General features: G+C 52.7%; 1 protein-coding gene across 13 annotated transcripts in view; it reads right to left on the reverse strand.

The window, feature by feature from the left end:
- MICAL2 (microtubule associated monooxygenase, calponin and LIM domain containing 2) overlaps nt 1–19,136 on the reverse strand; it is a 222,473-nt gene that overhangs the window by 106,024 nt on the left and 97,313 nt on the right. For 7 of the 13 annotated variants that reach the window (XM_072794047.1, XM_072794046.1, XM_072794043.1 and 4 more), the window contains exons 9-17: nt 18,381–18,496; nt 17,408–17,534; nt 16,714–16,804; nt 15,555–15,702; nt 14,252–14,451; nt 13,767–13,873; nt 5,600–5,668; nt 2,453–2,602; nt 684–806 (exon numbers count right to left, since the gene is read on the reverse strand). In XM_072794047.1, the coding sequence (XP_072650148.1) occupies nt 684–806; nt 2,453–2,602; nt 5,600–5,668; nt 13,767–13,873; nt 14,252–14,451; nt 15,555–15,702; nt 16,714–16,804; nt 17,408–17,534; nt 18,381–18,496 (1,131 nt within the window). The remainder of the gene's footprint in view (nt 1–683; nt 807–2,452; nt 2,603–5,599; nt 5,669–13,766; nt 13,874–14,251; nt 14,452–15,554; nt 15,703–16,713; nt 16,805–17,407; nt 17,535–18,380; nt 18,497–19,136) is intronic. The other 6 variants (XM_072794051.1, XM_072794050.1, XM_072794049.1 and 3 more) reach the window with 1 other exon arrangement.

The raw sequence follows: 19,136 nt of genomic DNA on the forward strand, positions 1-19,136 counted from the left end.
TCAACTGGTCTGGGGCTGGATACAAGATTGTGATATTTTTGAAAGAGCTCGCTAGGTGATTCTTAAGCACACGAGCATAAAATCACTGCAACATTTCCTCACCGACTTCGCTCAACTCCACGAGCTGGGAGCGACACAATGTTCCAATTACTGGCTAGACATTTCTGAATACCATGCTCGATAATAGTGGTTCTGTTCAAACTCCAAACCCAGAGATGCTAGCTGGAAAAAGCCTTGGTGTGTGGCTGCCAGCTGCCTCCCGGGCCCCGGGCAGGTCCTCATCTGCTTGGGCACCAGGGAGGTCCTTCACCACACGCCAGCCTTACCCCTTCAGTTGACCCCCTGCGCTCATTCCACCGCCCCTGTCACTTATCCACCTACTTAGAAATCTCCTACCCAAGTGCCTGCCAACAAAGCCAAGTGTCCCGGAGCATCGTACGAACACCCCATGTGGTGCAGCTTGTTTCCACCCAAGCAACAAGTCGGGCAGAGGGACACCCCTGACTGGCACCTATTCCAAGATGCTGCAGACTCGGTTATTCTTACCTATACGTTGGGTCTGCCTTCCCAGCGAATCTACAATCAGCCCTACATGGGGTGCACCGAGAGCCACGGACCCCACCCCTCCGGATCAAAGTCCCCTCTGACTTCACCAAGACAGGGTCCACTGGAAGGAGCCCTACCTGCCTTTTCAGAGGAGGTGATGGGCCGGGTGTGGGCTCCTCCGGCCTGGGGCAGCGAGAGTTAACAGGTGGGTCAGAGGAAATGCGCAGGACAGGCTTACCTATCCCTGAGACACGGCATTCCTGGGAGGAGGAAGGTGAATCCCAAAAAGCAGCCACAGGAAACATGAAGGAAAAGGTGAGTCAGACTGAGACACTTGGAGGGAGGAGAGCAGGAGAGGTGGGCAGAGAGTTTGCAAGAACAGAGAGAATGCTGGGCTGAGCTCCTGCAAGCCGGGCCCAGCTGGGAAACTTGAACCCCTGTTTCTCTGTCCGTGTGAACAGCAAGTCCTGGAGTCCCCTTCTCTTGGACAACGTGTAAATCCCAGGGAGGCCTTGCTTTTGGCTCAGACCTGGGGCGCTGGGCCAGAGCCTATGCCACGCCAAGGTGGCCAGCCCTGGAGTCCTTCTGGAAATGGCAGTTTCCTGCACACGAGATGACGGGGATGCTACGTTCCTTCTGATGGCAGAGAACCCTCACTGACGCTTGGGGACTTCGAAGGGGCAAGTGAGGAAAAAAATTATAAGTCTCAGGAAAATGGCCCCCCTGATAAAACAAAAAAACAAACTTGCCTTCCTGGGGAAGGTGTGTTTGTCCAGGAGGGACATGGACCACCAGGTAGACATTTAGGATTGCCTGTTTTCTGTCCTCCTCCTGAGAGGAGCCTGATTCTGACTTAGGAGAGGTGTTCTCTGGATCCCTGGGTGGCGCAGCGGTTTGGCGCCTGGTTTTGGCCCAGGGAGAGATCCTGGAGACCCGGGATCGAATCCCACGTCAGGCCCCCGGTGCATGGAGCCTGCTTCTCCCTCTGCCTATCTCTCTGCCTCTCTATCTCTCTCTCTCTGTGTGACTATCATAAATAAATTTTAAAAAAAATTTAAAAAAAGGAGAGGTGTTCTCCAAAAAAGAACCAAACCCCTTGTCCCAAGCTTTTGTCGTTTGACAGCGGCATCCCAAAAGAATTCAGGGGAGCAAAATGAACCATGCAGTGCAGACCGTGGAGTCAAGAGCCTGAGAGCAATCAGCTTGGTGTGCAGCCTGCCCCACGGCATTCTGCTTCCCTCAGCCTCCCAGCCACCCCGGTCAGACACAGCGGCCCCACCAGCCTGACCCAAGGGAACACGGAGGAGGAGACGTCAGAGAACACTTGGGGGGTTGGTCCCCACGGAGCTGAGACCCGTGACTCGGTCTCCCCTGGTTTGCACAGGGCTTCTCACTTTGGACTTAGACTCCTAGGCAGCCAGTGTCTCTCAAGCTCCCTTACGCTGTACCATCTCAAGGATGGCCGCAAATCAAGTCGTGGTTACAAGGTAAAACCAAATTCCGGATTTCTTCTCCAGTGCAGAACAGGCATCAGCAAACTATGGTCCTCGGGCCAAAGCTGGCCTGCTGCCTGTTTTTGTACATTAAGTTTTGTTGGCACACAGCTACGCAATTTGTTTAAGTCCTGTCCACGGCTGCCTTCCTGCTACAACGGCAGAGATGAAGTAGTTGCAAGAGAGACAGGATGGCTCCCGAAGCCTCAAATATTTGCTCTCGCCTCAATTTGCTATCTGGTCCTTCCTGGAGAAGTCTGCTGACTCTTGATCTAGAAGGAGCCCCAGCCTCACCTGAGCCAGGCCTGGCTGGCATACCTGAAATCCACCACTAGCCTGAACGTTTCTGCTGGCCTCTCAGCAGGTTCTGGTCACCAGGAAGGCAGGTCCAGTGAGCATCTGACAGGACTCACCTGCTTCAGGAGTGAGGGGTTCCGAGAGTTCTCCTCAAACTTGGCCAGCAGCTGACTTGCCATGGACTTGACTTTGTTCTGGCTCCCAGCTTCTTTACCGCTGCCATCCTCTGGACAGGAGCGCAGGCTCCGTCTGGGATAGGCTGAAGGCTGCAAAGGCCAAATGAGCACATTGGTTGTTGGATGCCGGGACCCAGATAGCAGGAAGGGACCTGGGGACTTAGGACACCGGACCAGTTTCCTGGAGAAGGATGCCAGGGCCCGAGGAAGTACGGCAGGAGCAACAGGTGATGCCAACTGAGACGATGCTCACGTCTTCCCAAAGGACAGGCCCACCTGCTTGGGAGCCAGACAGGGTTTGAAGATGGCCTCTTTCACCTCCCAGCCCATTGACCTTGGCAATTTACTTAATTTCCCTGAAGTTTCCTCATTTGTAAAAGGGGAACATAACCCACTTCATTTGGTTGTTGCAAAAGTCAAATATAATGATGAAGTGATCAGCAAAACAGTTTTCCAAACACACCATGTGGCTGCCACAGGTGAAGAGTAGGGGGGATGAGGGAAGTAAGGGCGGGGGCGTCAAGGCAAGGCACAGGCTTTGGGCTTCTTTCTCCTCTCTCCTCTGTGCCCCACTCCCAACCCCAACCAGTCTTGCTCTGCGGTCGCTATCTTAAAGAAACATCTTTCAATCTGGAAATAATTTTAGATTTACAGGAAAGTTACACAGCACAGAGAGAGTTCCTGTATACCTTTCATCTAGATGTACCTAATGTTAGCATCTAGAATAATCGTGGTACTGTCATCAAAACTAAGACATTAACACCGGCTCGGTTCTATGAACTAAGCTTGAGACTTGGTTCGGACTACCTCAGTTTCCCACCCATGTCCTTTGGGTTCCAGGGCACCAGCCCAGGTCTCATATGGCATTTAGCCCCATCTCCCTCATCTGTAAGAGTTTCTCCATCTTTCTTTGTCTTTCATGACTTGGACAATTTTGAAGGAAGACTCGTCAGGTATTTTGTACAGAGCCTCGCAGGCTGGGTCGGTACCGATGTTTTCTCATGATCAGACTGGGGTTACGGGTTGTGGAGAAGATGCTACAAAGCAGAGACGTGCCTGGGCATGTAATAGCAATGTGACTGTTGACTGGTGAGATGCTGGCTGTGATCAATTGGTTGTGCTGTTTTTACAAAATGGAGTTCTATGTAAGACTTCTTTAGCTCCTCTGCTAAAAAACAAAACTTGGGAAATTACCGGTGTTCACTGAATGTCTGCTCTCCTTACCAAAGGACCTGTTCCCACAGGCCTGAGGAGCAATGCCACCATCCTATCGGTGGGCACTATGCTTTCTCAAGGAGGCCATGAATCTTTCTCATAGGAACAGATGTTCTCAAGGCAACTAAGATGTGTTCACTCAGAAATGTCATGGGAAGAGGCAAGCTAAGGTCAATTGATTTTTTTTTTTTTAAGATTCCCTAAGAGGAGTAGCCCCAGGGGAAGCCTTGTATGCACAGCCACTCTGAAGTGTTGGACAAACACAGACCAGAGAGTCACTCTCCACTTCAAAGTGCGGAAGGCTACTGCATATCAATGTAGGCTGGAGTGGAAGAGGCTAAGTTTACTGGAGTGGTCCCTGTTTGCACAAGGACAGAGTCAGCCAGGACCCAGGCCCTGGGTGGGTCTCTAAGACGAGCGCTTCTCAGATGTTAATGTGCATACAAATCACTCTGGGTCTCTTTCAAATGCAGATTCAGATCAGTCAAGGGCGGGCCCTGACAATGCATTTCTAACCCACTGCTGGCTGACGTTCACGGGCTGACGCTCATGCTGCGGGTGCCTGGCTCCCAACATGGAGTAGCAAGAATTTGGAAAGAATAATTGCTTAGTTAAATCTGACTTTAGAAAAACAGCTGGCTCAGATCAGCCCAGAAACATCTCAGAAGGGGCAGGTGGAACCGATTTCTCCCCGCACTCTGACTCCTGTGCAGCCATCAACAGAAAGAGGACACACACTCTCAGATAAGCCAGGGACAGTGGGGTGGCTCAGTCCCTTAAGCATCTGCTCAGGGCGTGATCCCAGGGTCCTGGGATGGAGCCCCACATTGGGGCTTCTCCCTCTCCCTCTGCTACTCCCCCTGCTTGTGCTCTCTCTTTCTCTGAAATAAATAAAATCTTTAAAAAAAAAAAGCCACAGATGAAAGGCAGGAGCAGACTTCCACCTGAGACATCGTGCATCACAGGGACTCTCCTAGGGAGGAGGAAGAAGCAAATCACAGACATTTAAAGTGAGAGCCAGGACACTGGGAGGTCTCCCCCACCCTGGTCATCAGCCTCTGCTTCCTCCTTTCAACTACCTCCCTACTCACTGCCACCTTGCTCACACTAGCATCAAGAGGAGAGGCGACGGCTCTTGAAGAGATCAAAGAGGTTCTAGAAAAGGTTTAGACAAAGGTGATTTGAATTCATTGGATAAAATGTGTTTGGGCGCATTTTTGGACGTGCACTGAAGTCCAGGGTTCGGTTATCAGAGCGCCCCGTTGCCCCTTCCAGAAAATGGGGTAAGCAACAGGCAGCTTCCCCTCCACCCAGGATGGGCCTTGTAGCTCTCTCTGTTATAAAGGTCACAGTTTTGAGAACCAGCGTCTGTAGGGACGTGGGTGCTTCACTTTGACCAAGTAGCCTGTATTTTTCAGCTTTCACCAGAAGGTGGCACTTGTGGGCACCGGGACCTGTGCCGCCGAGACAGCAAGGGCCGGAGACAAGGTGGAAAGTAGGCCTGGGAGCCTAGGGAACTGCCGGTGCCCGGTTACTCCTCGCTGTTGACGGCGACGCTTGATTAGCACAGGTGCCCGAGAGCACGCTCGGCTCAGTATCCACGTCCCCTTAATCTTTAAAAATCCTGCCAGAAGTTGCAAACATTTCAAATGCATCATCGCCTCACACAGCCGAGAGCCGGCCAGCCCCGGAGGCGGCGTTTCTCCAGGTGCCTGCTAGGAAGAACGGTCGGAGGCCCAGAGCCCGACGGTTTCTCCATCAAGCCAGGCCTGGAACTGAGTGGCTCTCGGGAGGGGAAGGGGACGGGCCAGCGTGCGGCCACTGGCCGGCAGGCAAGCAGCCCTTGCTCACCCTGACGCCGCGTGCACGCACCTCGTCCAGGTTGTTGAAGCCCTTCCGCCTCCGTTTGTTCATGTCGTTGTCTTCAGTCTGGGTGTCCACCTGCAGCGGCCAAGAAAGCGAGGTGAGCTCAGGGCCAGCGAGGGGTGGGGTCCCACCGACAGCCCTGAGGCCACAGGGCTGGCCGGGCCGATGCCACCCGCCCGCAGCCAGCTGCCAGCCTGGGAGGCAGATGGACATAAATCAGCCTGCACCCTGGCAAATGCGATCACCCCGAACCTAGGGCGAGGGGCGGGGGCGGCGGCGGGGTTCTATCAGAAGGGGTAGGAATCACTTCCCCAAAGATCATTCTGAAACATCCCAAAGCACAGTGAGTCCCGTGACACGGGCAGGGCAGGGGCTGTCTCTGTGGTCGACGTGACCCCGGGCTCAGAGCATCAGAGCCAGGCCTGCTGATGCCCCTCAGCATGCTGCCGTAAGGAGACCACTTCACAGGCGGGGACTCCTGGGGCTCACGTCAGCTGTCGAGGGGGTTGATGGCAAATTACATCTGCCATTGGGTCACTGTTGCAAATGCCAGTAAATGATATCTTATCAGCTTTAAGGGAGCATCAGATATGGTCTGAAAACTATGGCGACCATCCAGCTGTGTTGGTCCAGGACCATTTTGATTTATTGTTTCCCCAGCAGAATTATTTATAGCTTGGTTTCATTTCTCCCCTGGCACAGTACTTCTCTTTTGCTGTTACATAAATCTTAGCCTTCACGATGGTCTATACCGTGGTGCAGAGTTTTGAACCCACATTTCCCAACTAACTTTGGGTTATCCATTGGCAGATATGTGACAATATGCCAAGTGCAAACAACAGGGTGGAAGGTGTTCACAATGCAACATAAAGCTCAGTCACAAATATGCATCCTAGTGCTTGGAAATGGATCTCTCTCTCTCTCTCTCTCTCTCTCTCTCTCTTTTCCCAGATAAAGAGTGGGGAAGAGGAGCAGAGAGAGAGGGAGAGACAACCTTAAGCAGTCTCCACACCCAGCACCAAGCCCAACGTGGGGCTCACTCTCCACCCTAAGATCATGACCTGAGCTGAAATCAGGAGTCAGATGCTTAACTGACCGGGCCACCCCGGTACCCCTGGTACCACTCTCAATGAAGGAACAAAGTTTAGTGAAAAAAGAAAGCATGTGAGGTTGAACATGGGGATGAATCGATAAGCAAAAAATACGTAATACTATGAACCAAAGCCGACGGAGACAAGGGCACAGGTACAATCTGCGAAATGAAGCCAGTTGTTTGCACAGTGAGTGTTGCCGTGAACCTACACTACATATTCTGCATGTGTTCAAATCTTTTGTATTTCACAATAAAGACTTTTTAAATTTTGTTATTTGCTTTCCGTGTCTCATTGTGTCCTTCTTGATGAATGTCCATCTTCTGTTTCTCATGCTTTTCTCATTTACAGCAAAACTGCCTTACAGCCAATTAGTTCCAGAGCACAACTCCTTGCAGCAGAGATGCTTAGGGTGAGACTTCCAGGACCCTAGTGCCACTGGTCCCCAGCTGGGGCCTTCTCCAAAAGCCAGCTCCCAGAGGGCCATGGAACCTGCCTCCGCCCCCAAGCCTCCTCCACACTCAGGGCCCCCAGAGCAGGCCAGCTTACTCCCCAGCCTTTGTTTCACTGACCATGCAGCAGGAAGGGGTGCTGGCCATTCTCTCCCCCTGGAGCCCAGCCCAATTAGCCCCACCCTCCTACCTTTGCTGCGCCACAGGAAGGATCTTTTACCTTCTGCTTGTTCTGCAATTACTCGGAGCCCCTAGCACACACGACTGTGTACCCACTTGCTCTCAGCAGAAAGCACCTGCTTCCCCTGCGTCCGTATTCCCATCACCCCTGCCCTCTTCCCACATTTACCAGTATCTTTAATATTTTCAAAGAGAAGATTCATCACAGTTTAGTCATTGATATTTGTTCAAAAATTTGACCCTTCTCTTGTTCAGGCAAGCACAGAACAGATCAAAGGGCCCTGCCTTCCATTTAACATTTTTTCTCAGCTCCTAATAAATCATTATTCTGTGAATGGAAATGATTTCAACCCAAATGCTTGGGCAAACACCAAGAGAAACAGATGACCTTATTCTCAACAATGTTGGGTCTTAGAGGCCCAGGCTGTCTGGGGTCCCAGCTCCACTGCCTGTGAATGGCTTGCTGGCTGAGACTGGGGCCGGAGAAAGTACAGGATGTCCTACCCAACAAGAACACTGCATGCATAATCTTAGGGTTTTCAGTTGGGGTTTTTTTGTATGTGTGTGATTGTTGTTTCCACCTTAAATGAAGACTTGGCTTTTCTCTCAAAGAACAACACATCCTACTCTCTCTTTTGCATTCAACAGCTCGGGGCTGGACTGTTCCAACATCAAAGCCTGTGTAGATCCAAACCCAGTATGTTAGCCACAGGCTCACACGAAGTGCTCCTGGGACGGAGTGTGCTGAGGAGCAGCACCTGAGAAGACCCCAGATCCTTCAGGGGAAATCAAAGAAGTGGGTGGGGCGATCTCCACACCTCTGACTCAGGCTGATCCATGGGACAATAAAAAACACAGTCTATATGAAAGGTTAGCAACACACATACCCAAACGGTCTCTACTCTTCCTTACGGATTTATCCTGGAAGCACTGATTCTCAACTAAAAAGTCAGGTTAAAACAGAAAAGTGGAGAAACTCAAACTCAATTAGGGATTTACCTAATTTTTTCTTATGTATATCTCTCTATCTGCAAGCCAACGTTGCCTTACTACCCCCATCTCCTTAGGCTTTATTTTGCTCTACACAGAACGGAATACAAGAAGGAAGAAAGTACCTATGGTGCCCAGCGAGAGAGAGAGAACATGAAAATACAGAAATAGCTCACTTTCTTTTGCTATTAATTTTTTCTCATCTGTCCCCTAGGAACACGTTTTCATGATTTCCCAATGATCCGAAAGAGTCCATACACCAGAGGGCATTAAATTAATTGGTGTCCCCATTAAAAAAAAAAAGAGAGATGTATTTGCTAATCTATTTATTTGATCAGTACAAGATAACCATGTCCTCATAAAGCCTGACTTTGGGTGACTTTAGCCCAAAGGAAACCACCTTTATATTTAACTAGCTAACATAGCCTAACCCTGGAGAAATTTAGATCTGGGGCATAGGAGGAGAGATGAGCCATTGCAGGCAATGGCTTGGTTGAGGGGGGAGGCAGCAGTGATATTTAGAAAGATGGCCAGTGACGCTGGCAAGAGAACTCTTCTCTTCTTCGGTAACAGAGTAGTAGTAAGGAGTTATGAGTTCAAGTGCTGACGTGACTTACTTCCCAGCTGTGTGACCTTAGGAAAATCACCTAACTTCTCTGATTTCAGCTTCCTTATCTCTTATTTCCTCACCTAGATATACCACCCAGCTCTTATTGTAAGGATTAATGAAGTCATGCACATAAGACACTTCTATAGAAGGTGCCAATAAATGTTAGGCACCGTTACTTAGGTTAACGCTAGTTAATAGAATTAGGAAGTGCAAATTCTAGTTCGGACTTTGACTTTTACCACCTATAAGACATCGTGATTTAATCTCCCCACAGCCAAGATTCCCTTTCTCTAGAACTGGGATGAGAATACACGCCGGGGCTTCCTCAAAAGCGAACACAAGGAGCACACAAGGAGCTATACATGAGATTGCTTTGTACACTGTAAGGTGGGACACTGGCCATGGTTGTAATGCAGAACCAAGTGTTCTATCCCACTACTTTGACTCATTTTCTCCGAAAAGAGGCATCTTCGTTGAATCGGTACTCCTAAAGGGACAGGAGCACTCATCTGAGGACCCCTTCCCACATGGCCGGGCAGGTGCTCCGACCTGCAGCACACATCTGTTCATGCTGTCTTTTTGGCAATGCAGTGCAATGCAGTGTTGATGCGACTGCAATCATTTTGCAGACAAGCAAAGGGACCTTCTGAGAGGTTCAAGCATGTGCCAAATGCCCAGCAGATCTAAATGTACATTTGTCCGCCTGGCTTCTAATGTACTCCCATTCAGAATACCCCGCTGAGTTGCACAGAGGACAGGAGAGAGATCAGCCTGCAAATCACAGGGGCCGGCGGGGCAGCTCGAAAGCCCTCTGCTAGCTCAGCTGGGCAGTATTGGGACCTGTGCTCTTGACTCTCCAGGGCTTTCTTCACATCTCTGAATGGAGAAGTGCTAGAAACCTAGTGGGGAGCTCTGTCTGCTGGGTGGGGGTTCTGTGAGAGCAGCTGGGGAAGGGGACAGGAATTCAGACGATCCCTGTAGAGCAGCCTTCTCGGGCAAGGTCCTTGTCTTGTTCTCTGCTCTCCCCCCAGCACTGAGAGGAGAACCCGGCATCAAATAGACACTGGGTCAATCAGGAAGGAGGAGACACCTCCTTACTTCATGCACCTGGCTGCTTTGGAAAGTGTTTGTGTGGGAGGGGTGAGGAGAGGAGAGCTGGGCAGGGCACCCTGACTGCTGAGACCAGACACCCACAAGAGCCATGCTCTGTGAACTCTGCTGTCCCAGGACAAGTGCTGGAGGGGAAGCTGTGTCACAATCAGCCAGCTGAGAGGATAGATACCCTGGGGCCACCAACCTGGCTTCTGGGATGGGCTTTTCATGGACAAGTACCATCTCCGTGTTGTGTTGTCCTTGAAGGAGTGGGCTCAGAATGGGGGAAACAAAGACCAGGTGCCCTGAGTCTATATGTAACGTCATGTGTGCAATGACTGAAGTGGCCATAAATCCAGGCATTACCTCTATGTCATAGGTCTAGGAGAGCACACACACAGGAGGACAGACCATGCATGTTCACATATCATGACGAGAGATCTGGAGTTCCCAGCCATTTTTGTATGTCACAGGCTTTTGTGCTGATGCTTTCAAGATCAGAGGCAGATCTTCAGAAGCAGACTGAGGGCTTTTAAAGAGGGAAATATAACCTCAAAGCTCTTTACCTTTGCCCAGGCATGGGCTCTCAGTTTTCAGAGCTACTCAGTCAACTCAACAGTTTACCACTCACCCAAGGGACAACTCTCTTGGCAGATTGATAGAAAAATTACCTTCTCTAAAAGGACACAAGGTCCTTGCTGGTGGAAGAGTGTTTTATGTTGCCTGAAGGTGATCAGTTTTGGTTGGGATCTGGATGCTCTTGGGGATGAGGGATGAGCCAACAATTTAACATCAACAGGGAAAACCAGGGGAGAGAGAGATTTTTAAGACTGGCTCGGCAGAGAAGAATGGACCCTCTCCAGGCTAAGGTGCCACGCTGTGAACAAACACAGGCTTCTCAGTTCCCCCACCAAGACGCGCCTCTGAAACTTAGAGAGAGCTGGGGAATGGGGGGTGAGGTTGATGCAGATGCATCTGCGCATACAGATAGTGTGTGCATGCTACGGTGTAGTCACACGAGCACAGCCTAGCCTGCATCTCCAGTCCATCGGGGTACACGAGCTAGGGTGCTGAGGGCCACATGCCCGACTGCACTGCTACCTTTTGGGTATAACTATGGTGGAGCCTCTGTGTGTGTGGTTTTCAGAGTGTCCTGTCCAGACATCATCCATGCCCATCCTGGGAGAAACTGGAGTGCTGAGAAATGTCACGACCAAAGAGCATGGCAAATGCTCCCCAAACCAAAATGTATCCTGATACAGGAAGACGTGTGGTCGATGGGGAGGAGGCCCAATCACTGCACTAACATGGAGCAGCGGACAGTGTCTGGGGCATTTCAGTGATGACGAAGACAGAATGTGACCCAGTGGGCTTACTGACTCACCAACCTGCCCAGAGTAATGTCCATGGCGAACACTTACTTCAATGACCTAGTCTTTCTACCTATCCAAACAGCAGGGTAAATCCTAGACATAAATGGAGCTGTGGGAGGGACTGGACCCCTCTGAGGATGGGCAGCCTGTGGGCACAGCCCGGAGAGCGACTGGACATGGTTCAAACTCGGCCAGGGCCAGGCCCGGCAGAGCCTACCCACCCCCCTCCTGCGTCTTCTAGCAGAGCCAGTGGAAGTGGAGCGAGGACCCAGCAGCCCTCGGAGGGGGCCCGGCTGTGCTTGCTGACCAGTCCCACGACGAGACCCAGAGCTGGCCAGACTGCTCAACTCCCTCACTCTGTACACAGAGGTGTGGTGAGTGAAAGGTTGAAACAATCCTCTCCAGTTCTCCCTGCTGTTCCCAGTTGTGGGCTAAGCGGTGGGAGAAAGCAGGTGGACAGAGAAAGGCGTTGAATGTCTTTGTCAGACAGGTTCCAGGAAGGCTGCACTGGCTTGCTCGGATGGGGAAGCCCGAAGCGGGGATCCTTAGAGGAACAACAGCTGGGCTGGGGTGGACCAAGCCTATGATTAGTCTCCAGAAGACGACTTCCACTCAGTGGGCTGTGTGGTGGGTCACGCAGCCCTCACACAGAGCCTCTGAACGGGGCAGCTCAGGGGACCAGAGAGGGGACAGAGCAGCTCTGCTGAAAAGCCCAGCGGACCTGCACACCTGCCCTCCCCAGCGCTGGCCTTGCTGGCCCATCTCTTCCTAGAGACAGGGTGTGGAAGAGCATTCCATGCCCACACCTGGAGCTAGCCCAGAGGCTGCAATGTTCCAGGGAGCGCAGACCTCAGCGGAAAAAGTGACCACTGGCTCACACAGCCCAGAGAAAGAAAGGAGGCTACGTGGCCCCAGCCCCACCCTGGGCGGAGGGGCTGGCAGGACCAGGCATGACTGACCACAAGTAGGAGACTGTGGTAGCCTAGGGAATCTGAGACACACACCCTCCGCGGCCCTGCCACCCTGGGGAGGGAGGCAAGGTTTTTTTGTTTTTGTTTTTTAAAGATTTTTATTTATTCATGAGAGACACACAGAGAGAGAGAGGCAGAGACACAGGCAGAGGGAGAAGCAGGCTCCATGAAGGAAGCCCGATGGGGCACTCGATCCTGGGACTCTGGGATCACACCCTGGGCCAAAGGCAGACGTTCAACCGCTGAGCCACCCAGACATTCCGGGAGGCAAGTTTTATATGAGAACTTGACACGTAACATCTCGGGGTCTTCAGTTTTTGATCTACAGCATGAGCACATTAAGCAAGATAGCTTGCCTCACACTTACCACAGACATGCTGTCATTCAAGTAAAATTATAATGGCTCATTAGCCTCACAGTTCCCAAACTGTGTTCCAAGGCACCCCATGGCCCCATGGGGAGCTTGCAGAAGAGCCATAGTCTACTTTGACTTTTCTAAGGACACATGGCATAAATCTGTCATACACCTTGTAAAATGCCCCTACCAAGTTATTTGGACTTAACTACTTTGTGAACAGAACTTTTAGGTATTTGGATCTAGGGGCACTGTGATAAAAATCAACGGAGACACCAAGGGTGGTATAAGTCAGGAAAGTTTGGGAACCTCTTTAGGCTCTGAGCTCCTCAAAGGCATACCTTATTCACCTCTGTGTATTTGCAACTCTTGTCAAAAGCAAACAAAAAAAAAAAATGGGTGATTGGGTGGCTCAGTTGGTTAAGCAACTGACTCTTGATTTTGGCTCAGGTCATGATCTCAGGGTGGTGAGATCAAGTCCCACATTAGTCTCTGAGCTCAGCATGGAGCCTGCTTGGGATTCTCTCTCTCTCTCTCTCTCTCTCTCTCTCTCTCTCTCTCTCCACCCCCCCCCTTCTCTGACTCTCCTCCCTTGCCTTCTCTCTTAAAAAAAATTTTTTTTTTTAAAAAGAAACAAAAGAATTCAGTCCTAATGTTGCCAAACAGTAGGGCCCAATAAACATTTGTTGAATGAGTGAAGGGGGGAAATTAATGGAACAGAAATAGAAACGTCGCATCACCATACACCTCCGCCACTCACGGCCGTGGTGTAACTGACCTACTTTAAAAAGCACTCAGCTCCATGACCTCTCAGCTCTGTGCCATGCCCTTCCTGTAACCACGTTCAGGTCACTGAAGCTGGCTATATGGCGCCGGCGGGGGCCAGGGTGGGGGGTGGCGCTTCCAACAGCCTTGTGTCACTGAACTGGGCTTGACTCACGTCTTCCATGAGCTGTACAATTTATCAGCATTAACAGACCAAGACCACGACATTTTCCCATTCCCCTGGCCTCGTCCACAGGCAGAGAGAAATCAAACAAAAACCAGGCCGGAACTTACTCGTGGAGTCCTCTTTCTTGGAAATGTGAGGTTGAGATAGTTATGAGAAATGGAGGATTTGGCCAAGCCGAGGTCAGCGTTTTCTCCATAGTTTTTGCCCCAAGAATCTGTTAGGAAATAAAAATATGACAGAGCTCAGATCCTGCCCCCACTAGCCCAGGACTCAGGCGGTGCCATTGCTATGAGGTCCCTCTGAATAATCCCCGCAGCCTCGACTGAAGATCCGCGTGGACTGGGAAGGGGACTGATGCAGCTCTATCAGTGACCTCCCAGAGGCCCAGGGGCAGCCCTGCAGCCTCTCGCGGCACCTGCCACACACCAGCTTAGACACACAGGTCTGGGGGTGGGGTCCACCCAGGTTTGGCCTCCAAGTGAGAGGGAAGGCAGGGGCCAGCCTCAGAACAGTGTGGAGAGCCACTGGACACGGGTGCAGGGCAGAGATGGCCCAAGGGCCCAGCGGAGCCCGTCCTGAAGCAGGGCCTTACCCACAGGCCTCAACGGGGTGCCCCGGAAGAGCTCGTAGAACTTGGAGAGATACATGACCATGCTGAGCTTGTCGGGCTCCTGGGCAGATGCCATCTCCTTGCCCGTGGTCACTGGGGGGATGCCGAACTCACGCTCGGCCACGTCAAAGGCCAGCTGGTTGTTCTCCACAGCGTCGTCTTCGTTCAGAGAGTCAAAGTTGCTGGAGCATCAAAACAAAGTAAAGTTCAGGGACAGGAGACAGAGGTATGAGGAGCTGAAGAAATGTACCCATAAGGAGCACTAACGGGTGACACTCTGCTGGGTCTCGGCAGGCTGGGGGAGTCGGGGGAGCCGTGAGCCCAGCCCCTGCCCCCAAGCACCCCAGCCCCCTGCTGCCCTCCCCACCCCACCCCTACCCAGGGAGGCTCCTCCTCACTTGGGGTGGGGACCAGATCAGAGTTAGGCCATGACAATGCCGCTGCTGCCTGGGCTGAAACAATTGGAAAATAACTTCTACGTCTTTGGAAAACTTATCAGCTACTTTATTTTTAAATAATTCCCTTACGTGCTTGTGCTCTTAAGTATAAAAAGTATATGGATATTTTTAAAAAAGGAAAAAAAGGAAAGAATCAAGGGACATATAACATATAAAGTAACAAGTGAGCGCCCCACCCCTTCTCGAGGCAGCCTCGCTTCCTAAAAGTACCGACAGTTAGCCCCCCGGTAGGTTTCCTTTCAGCCTTCTGGAAGAATGTACTCGTGGGTGTGCAGCGACTCTGCAGTTGATGTGAATCCAACATTAATAGACGTATTGGGCCTTCACATCGCAAAGCGTGTCGCATCTTCTTACCGATGTTGCCATCGTTCCCAATTTACAGATGAAGAAACAGACTAAGAGAAGGTAAGTGACCTGCCCAGGGCCACAGAGCTAAGTGGCCTGCATCTCAGATCCAACTCTTCTGTCGGCAAAAAAACTCGAACTGGTCTTGCCCTTAATTAGGTCTTGCCCTTAACTTCTCTCTTGTGGGGAGACTGCCGAGGTGTGCACGCTCCATCTCCCAGCATGATGACAGAGGGGATGCGGGGACAAGCGTAAGCACACGGCCAGAGCTGCTTCTGCTCCCCGTGTGTTAGGAACACAAGGCAATCAAGCTGCTGACAGAGAACTCCGTGCAAACGGCAAAGAACAAACTTAAGAAAAACTCAAAGATCTATTTTGAGCCAAGATTCTGCATTCAGCGGAACGTCCCTGGTTGCCCTTGTCTCCAGGGTCCCCTTGGGCCCCGAAGGGCTCAGCAGGTGCAGCCTGAGCCCCCAACTCACATCAGCTCAGGCCGGAAGCGGTGGATGATGGCACACAGGGCCAGGCCGCTGCGCCAGGATGTGGTCAGGTCGGTGACGTTGACATGCTGGTAGCCCTCGGTCTGCTGCTGGCACCAGGTTAAGAGCTTGCTGGGCCGGATGTCTAACTCTGTGGCAAGGGGAGACAGACAGTGCTGGAGCGCCCTGGGAAAGCTCTGCAGCTTCCCCGGGGACCAGGAGGAGCAGCACAGATGTCAAGAGCATGGCAGGAGGGCAGGATGCTGGGACAGGATGCATGTTCCCCTGCAGCAGAGCCCCCAAGACACCCTCTGGCCAGACAAGCACAGAGGTGAGACCGTGCGGACCCTGCCAACATCCCATCTGGTGGGGCCGGCAGACGTGGTGGCAGGTGGCGCTGTGACAGCAGAGAAGCGGGTACCAGGGGAGCACGCGAGCAGCTCTGCCCCTGGCCTGCAGGGCAGGGGGACTCGCCAGAGAGTCCTGGAGGAGGCGCATCCCAGCTGCTCCTTGAGGACTGTTGAGTGAGGCATTGCAAGAAAACAGAAAAGGGCCGTGCCGTGGGAAGAATCTAGAACGGCCTGCCAGGCTGTGTACAATGGTTTGTTGGTTCATTATAGGGGCACGTGGTGTGAAGGGAAGGGAGGTGAGGCTGTGTGTGCCCGGTGGCAGGGAGGGCGCGGGGTCTGGGCAGGCAACAGACACCAGAGGTCCTTCAGCAGGATGGTGGCCCAAGCGAGGCATGGTCGACGGGGTGGGGGTGGAGGGGGTTACTCAGGTAACCATCCCTTCCCTCCTCTAGGAAAAGAGAGTGCAGCACGTGGGGCCTGCTATCTAGCTGGGGAGGCGGGAGCTCCAGGCTGGCGGCAGCAGGGAAAGAAAAGCGAGGCTCGGGGAAGTAATGGCAGTTCCCTTGGATGTCCTCAGCTCGACATGTATTCACGCCTTGCCAATCAATCTGTGGTTGGTGTTGCCCTTGTCCCAGCTTTATGGATTTTTCCTCAAACTGAGGTATTGAGGAGAGGGACCTTGCCTGGCCAAGGTCACACAGGTCAGAGCAGCAGAGCCCAGTGGGCTGCAGGGCCCGTGCCCCCACGGCCACCCCGCAGGCCTCCCCCCAGCAAAGTGTCCCCCCGACCCCTGACCCGGGGCGGCAGCTTACCCCTCCTGGAGAGGCTCATGGATCTCCTCACCGAGCCCAGCCTCTCGAGAGGGCACTGGTGCAGCTCCTTAGTGATGTACAAATGCTTCACCTGCGAGTGAAAGCGACCACACAGCTGCCCACCAGTGTTTCCCTGAAGCCGGTCCAGCTTCTACTCCCCATCCACCACCCATTTCCCCTATGCCTGGAGGGCATGCTTTTCAGCCGGGGACCCCAGGGGACTGCAGATGTCCACCCAAATGTGGGGGAACTCATGTGCGAACATCCGTAATCGGCTTATTTTGAAAACATCCCACCATTCGTTGTGCTGTTGCCAGAAGAAGTTGGCAGCTGTGCATTCCTGAGTCAATGGGAAGAAGAGGGACTCCAGGACTGTGAACTGAAAAGACCTGATGGTTGGCCGAGCAGACCATTTGAAATGGACACATGACCCCGACACACGGCGACAATAAACATGTCAGCATGTGTGCAGATGTGGACGGACACTGCACGTGTTCTAGTTCTTTCCTGTGGGCTAGAGAGACGCTGACCCTAGCTGTCTCTTGCGGCTCTCCCAGGGAGAGGGATTGGGCCCACTTCCGAGCCAGGAGCCACTGGTGGCCTCAGCCCCGGGGAAGCTGCAAGGTTTTACGCGTGACGTGCTGCCCACCGCTCGGTGCAGCATGGTCCAGACGGGGCCCAGGGAAGGACGTACCTGATGGGGCCTGACACAGTTGGAGTTGAGATTTGGGTACCGTGTCCCTGGGTCCAGTGTGTACTGCTCGAAGTTCTTGTTGATGTTCTCCGGGGTGGTCTGAGGTAACAGCCGGTAAAGACTCTCCCTAGGAGGAGGCCGAGCCCAGGGGTCAGGGATCGCTCTGGCAGCCTCAGGCCTTCATTGCTTGCACCCCTTCCCCTGCTCTTGATGGCTTTGCTTTGGCTGTGTTTGTACACCTCTTCCCTGAAATACCTGGCCCCCTTGGTTCCTGAGACCCACGACATGGGGAACAGCCAAAAGGTTGGGAGGGCGTCCAAAGGCAGTGATGCTGGCCTCCTGTCCCCGAGCAGAGGGCAGGGACCAGAACGGGCAGCAGAGGGACGTGTGGTTTTGCTATAACCACCACTCAGCCACGCTGCCTCCTGTGACCTGTCCCCTGTGACCACAGGCCTCCACACCCAAGACCAGCAGAGGCCTGTCCCACCCGCCGGTCTTGACTTCTCCCAGTCGGCCAGCTGTTACAGCCACGTGGCCAGCAGCAGGGGTCCGGGAGGAAGCCCTGGATCTCAGCAACAGCCAGAGAGGCCTGACAGGTCAGAAGCCCAGCCTCCGCAGGAAAGGACACTTTGCGCTGCAGTGGAGGCTTCCCCTCAACCGCTTCCAGCTCACAGTGCCCAGGCAGTGCTGGGAACCCTAACTCCAGGACCACTCCAGATCTAGATTTTTCTTTTGCATTCAGGTCCTAAGGGCCTGGCCCCCAGAGAAGACCCTGGAGGAGGTAAAACATAACAGAGAGTGTTTTCTTGGGGATCCTGATTATCAACTCAGGCCACACCTGGGAAGGAAACGAAAGAGGACAAAGGCTCCAAGTTCATCCAGGAGCCACCTGATGGCCAGCCCTGCTCCCTTTCCTGTCTGAGCTCTGGAACCAGCCATGCCCCCAGCTGGAAGCCCTGCTGTCAATACTCACCTTTCAGCAAGCAGCTCCAGGGGAGGGGTGCCCTGGTCCCAGCTTTTCACCATCCATGCTGTGTCAAAGGCTGCCAGGAAGCCTCGGGCACAGCCTGTGCCCATAGGCCAAAAGGGCTGGAGAAGAAAACATGCAAAACTCTGGTTGGTGCTAAAGATCCCCCCATCCCCCCAACACACGCACCTCCTGCTATCCCATTCTATCCAGCACTCAGTGTCTGCTAAGCCTGTGCAAGGCACTGGAGGGAGTGTGGGGTGACAGGGCAGCTCCCCAGGATGCACCACAAACGCGTTTAGCTACGGCACAAAGTCCCACGTAGAGGGTGCTATGGCATAGGGACAGAGCAACTGCCCTGAGGCTCACAGGAGACAAGGCAAATGTCCACCCTGGAGAGGGAGATGGAAATCGGGGGAACGGGGAAACGGGGAACAAAAGAGTTGCATTTGTGCTGATTTTAAAGAATGGGTATGATTCTAATCTTAATCTGCTCGAGAACAGCGTGGGCAAAGGCCTGGCGGAGGAACGGAGGAGTGGGAGCGTCACGAGACAGAATGCTGCGAAGGGAGACGGGGACAGAGCGGGGGCAGATCACAGCCCACACACCGTGGCGAGCTAAGCTCTAACGGAAGCATCCCATGGGCACCCAGAGCCTGGTTTGGAATTTGACTCTTATTTGGGATAAACATTTTTTGCTTAGTGCTTACTTTAAAGATAAAAATGTAACCCTTCTGAAAACACTCAATCTGAGGATCCTTG

The sequence above is a fragment of the Canis lupus genome, chromosome 23 (assembly GCF_048164855.1).
Source record: "Canis lupus baileyi chromosome 23, mCanLup2.hap1, whole genome shotgun sequence".
NCBI classification, from domain to species: Eukaryota; Metazoa; Chordata; class Mammalia; order Carnivora; family Canidae; genus Canis; species Canis lupus.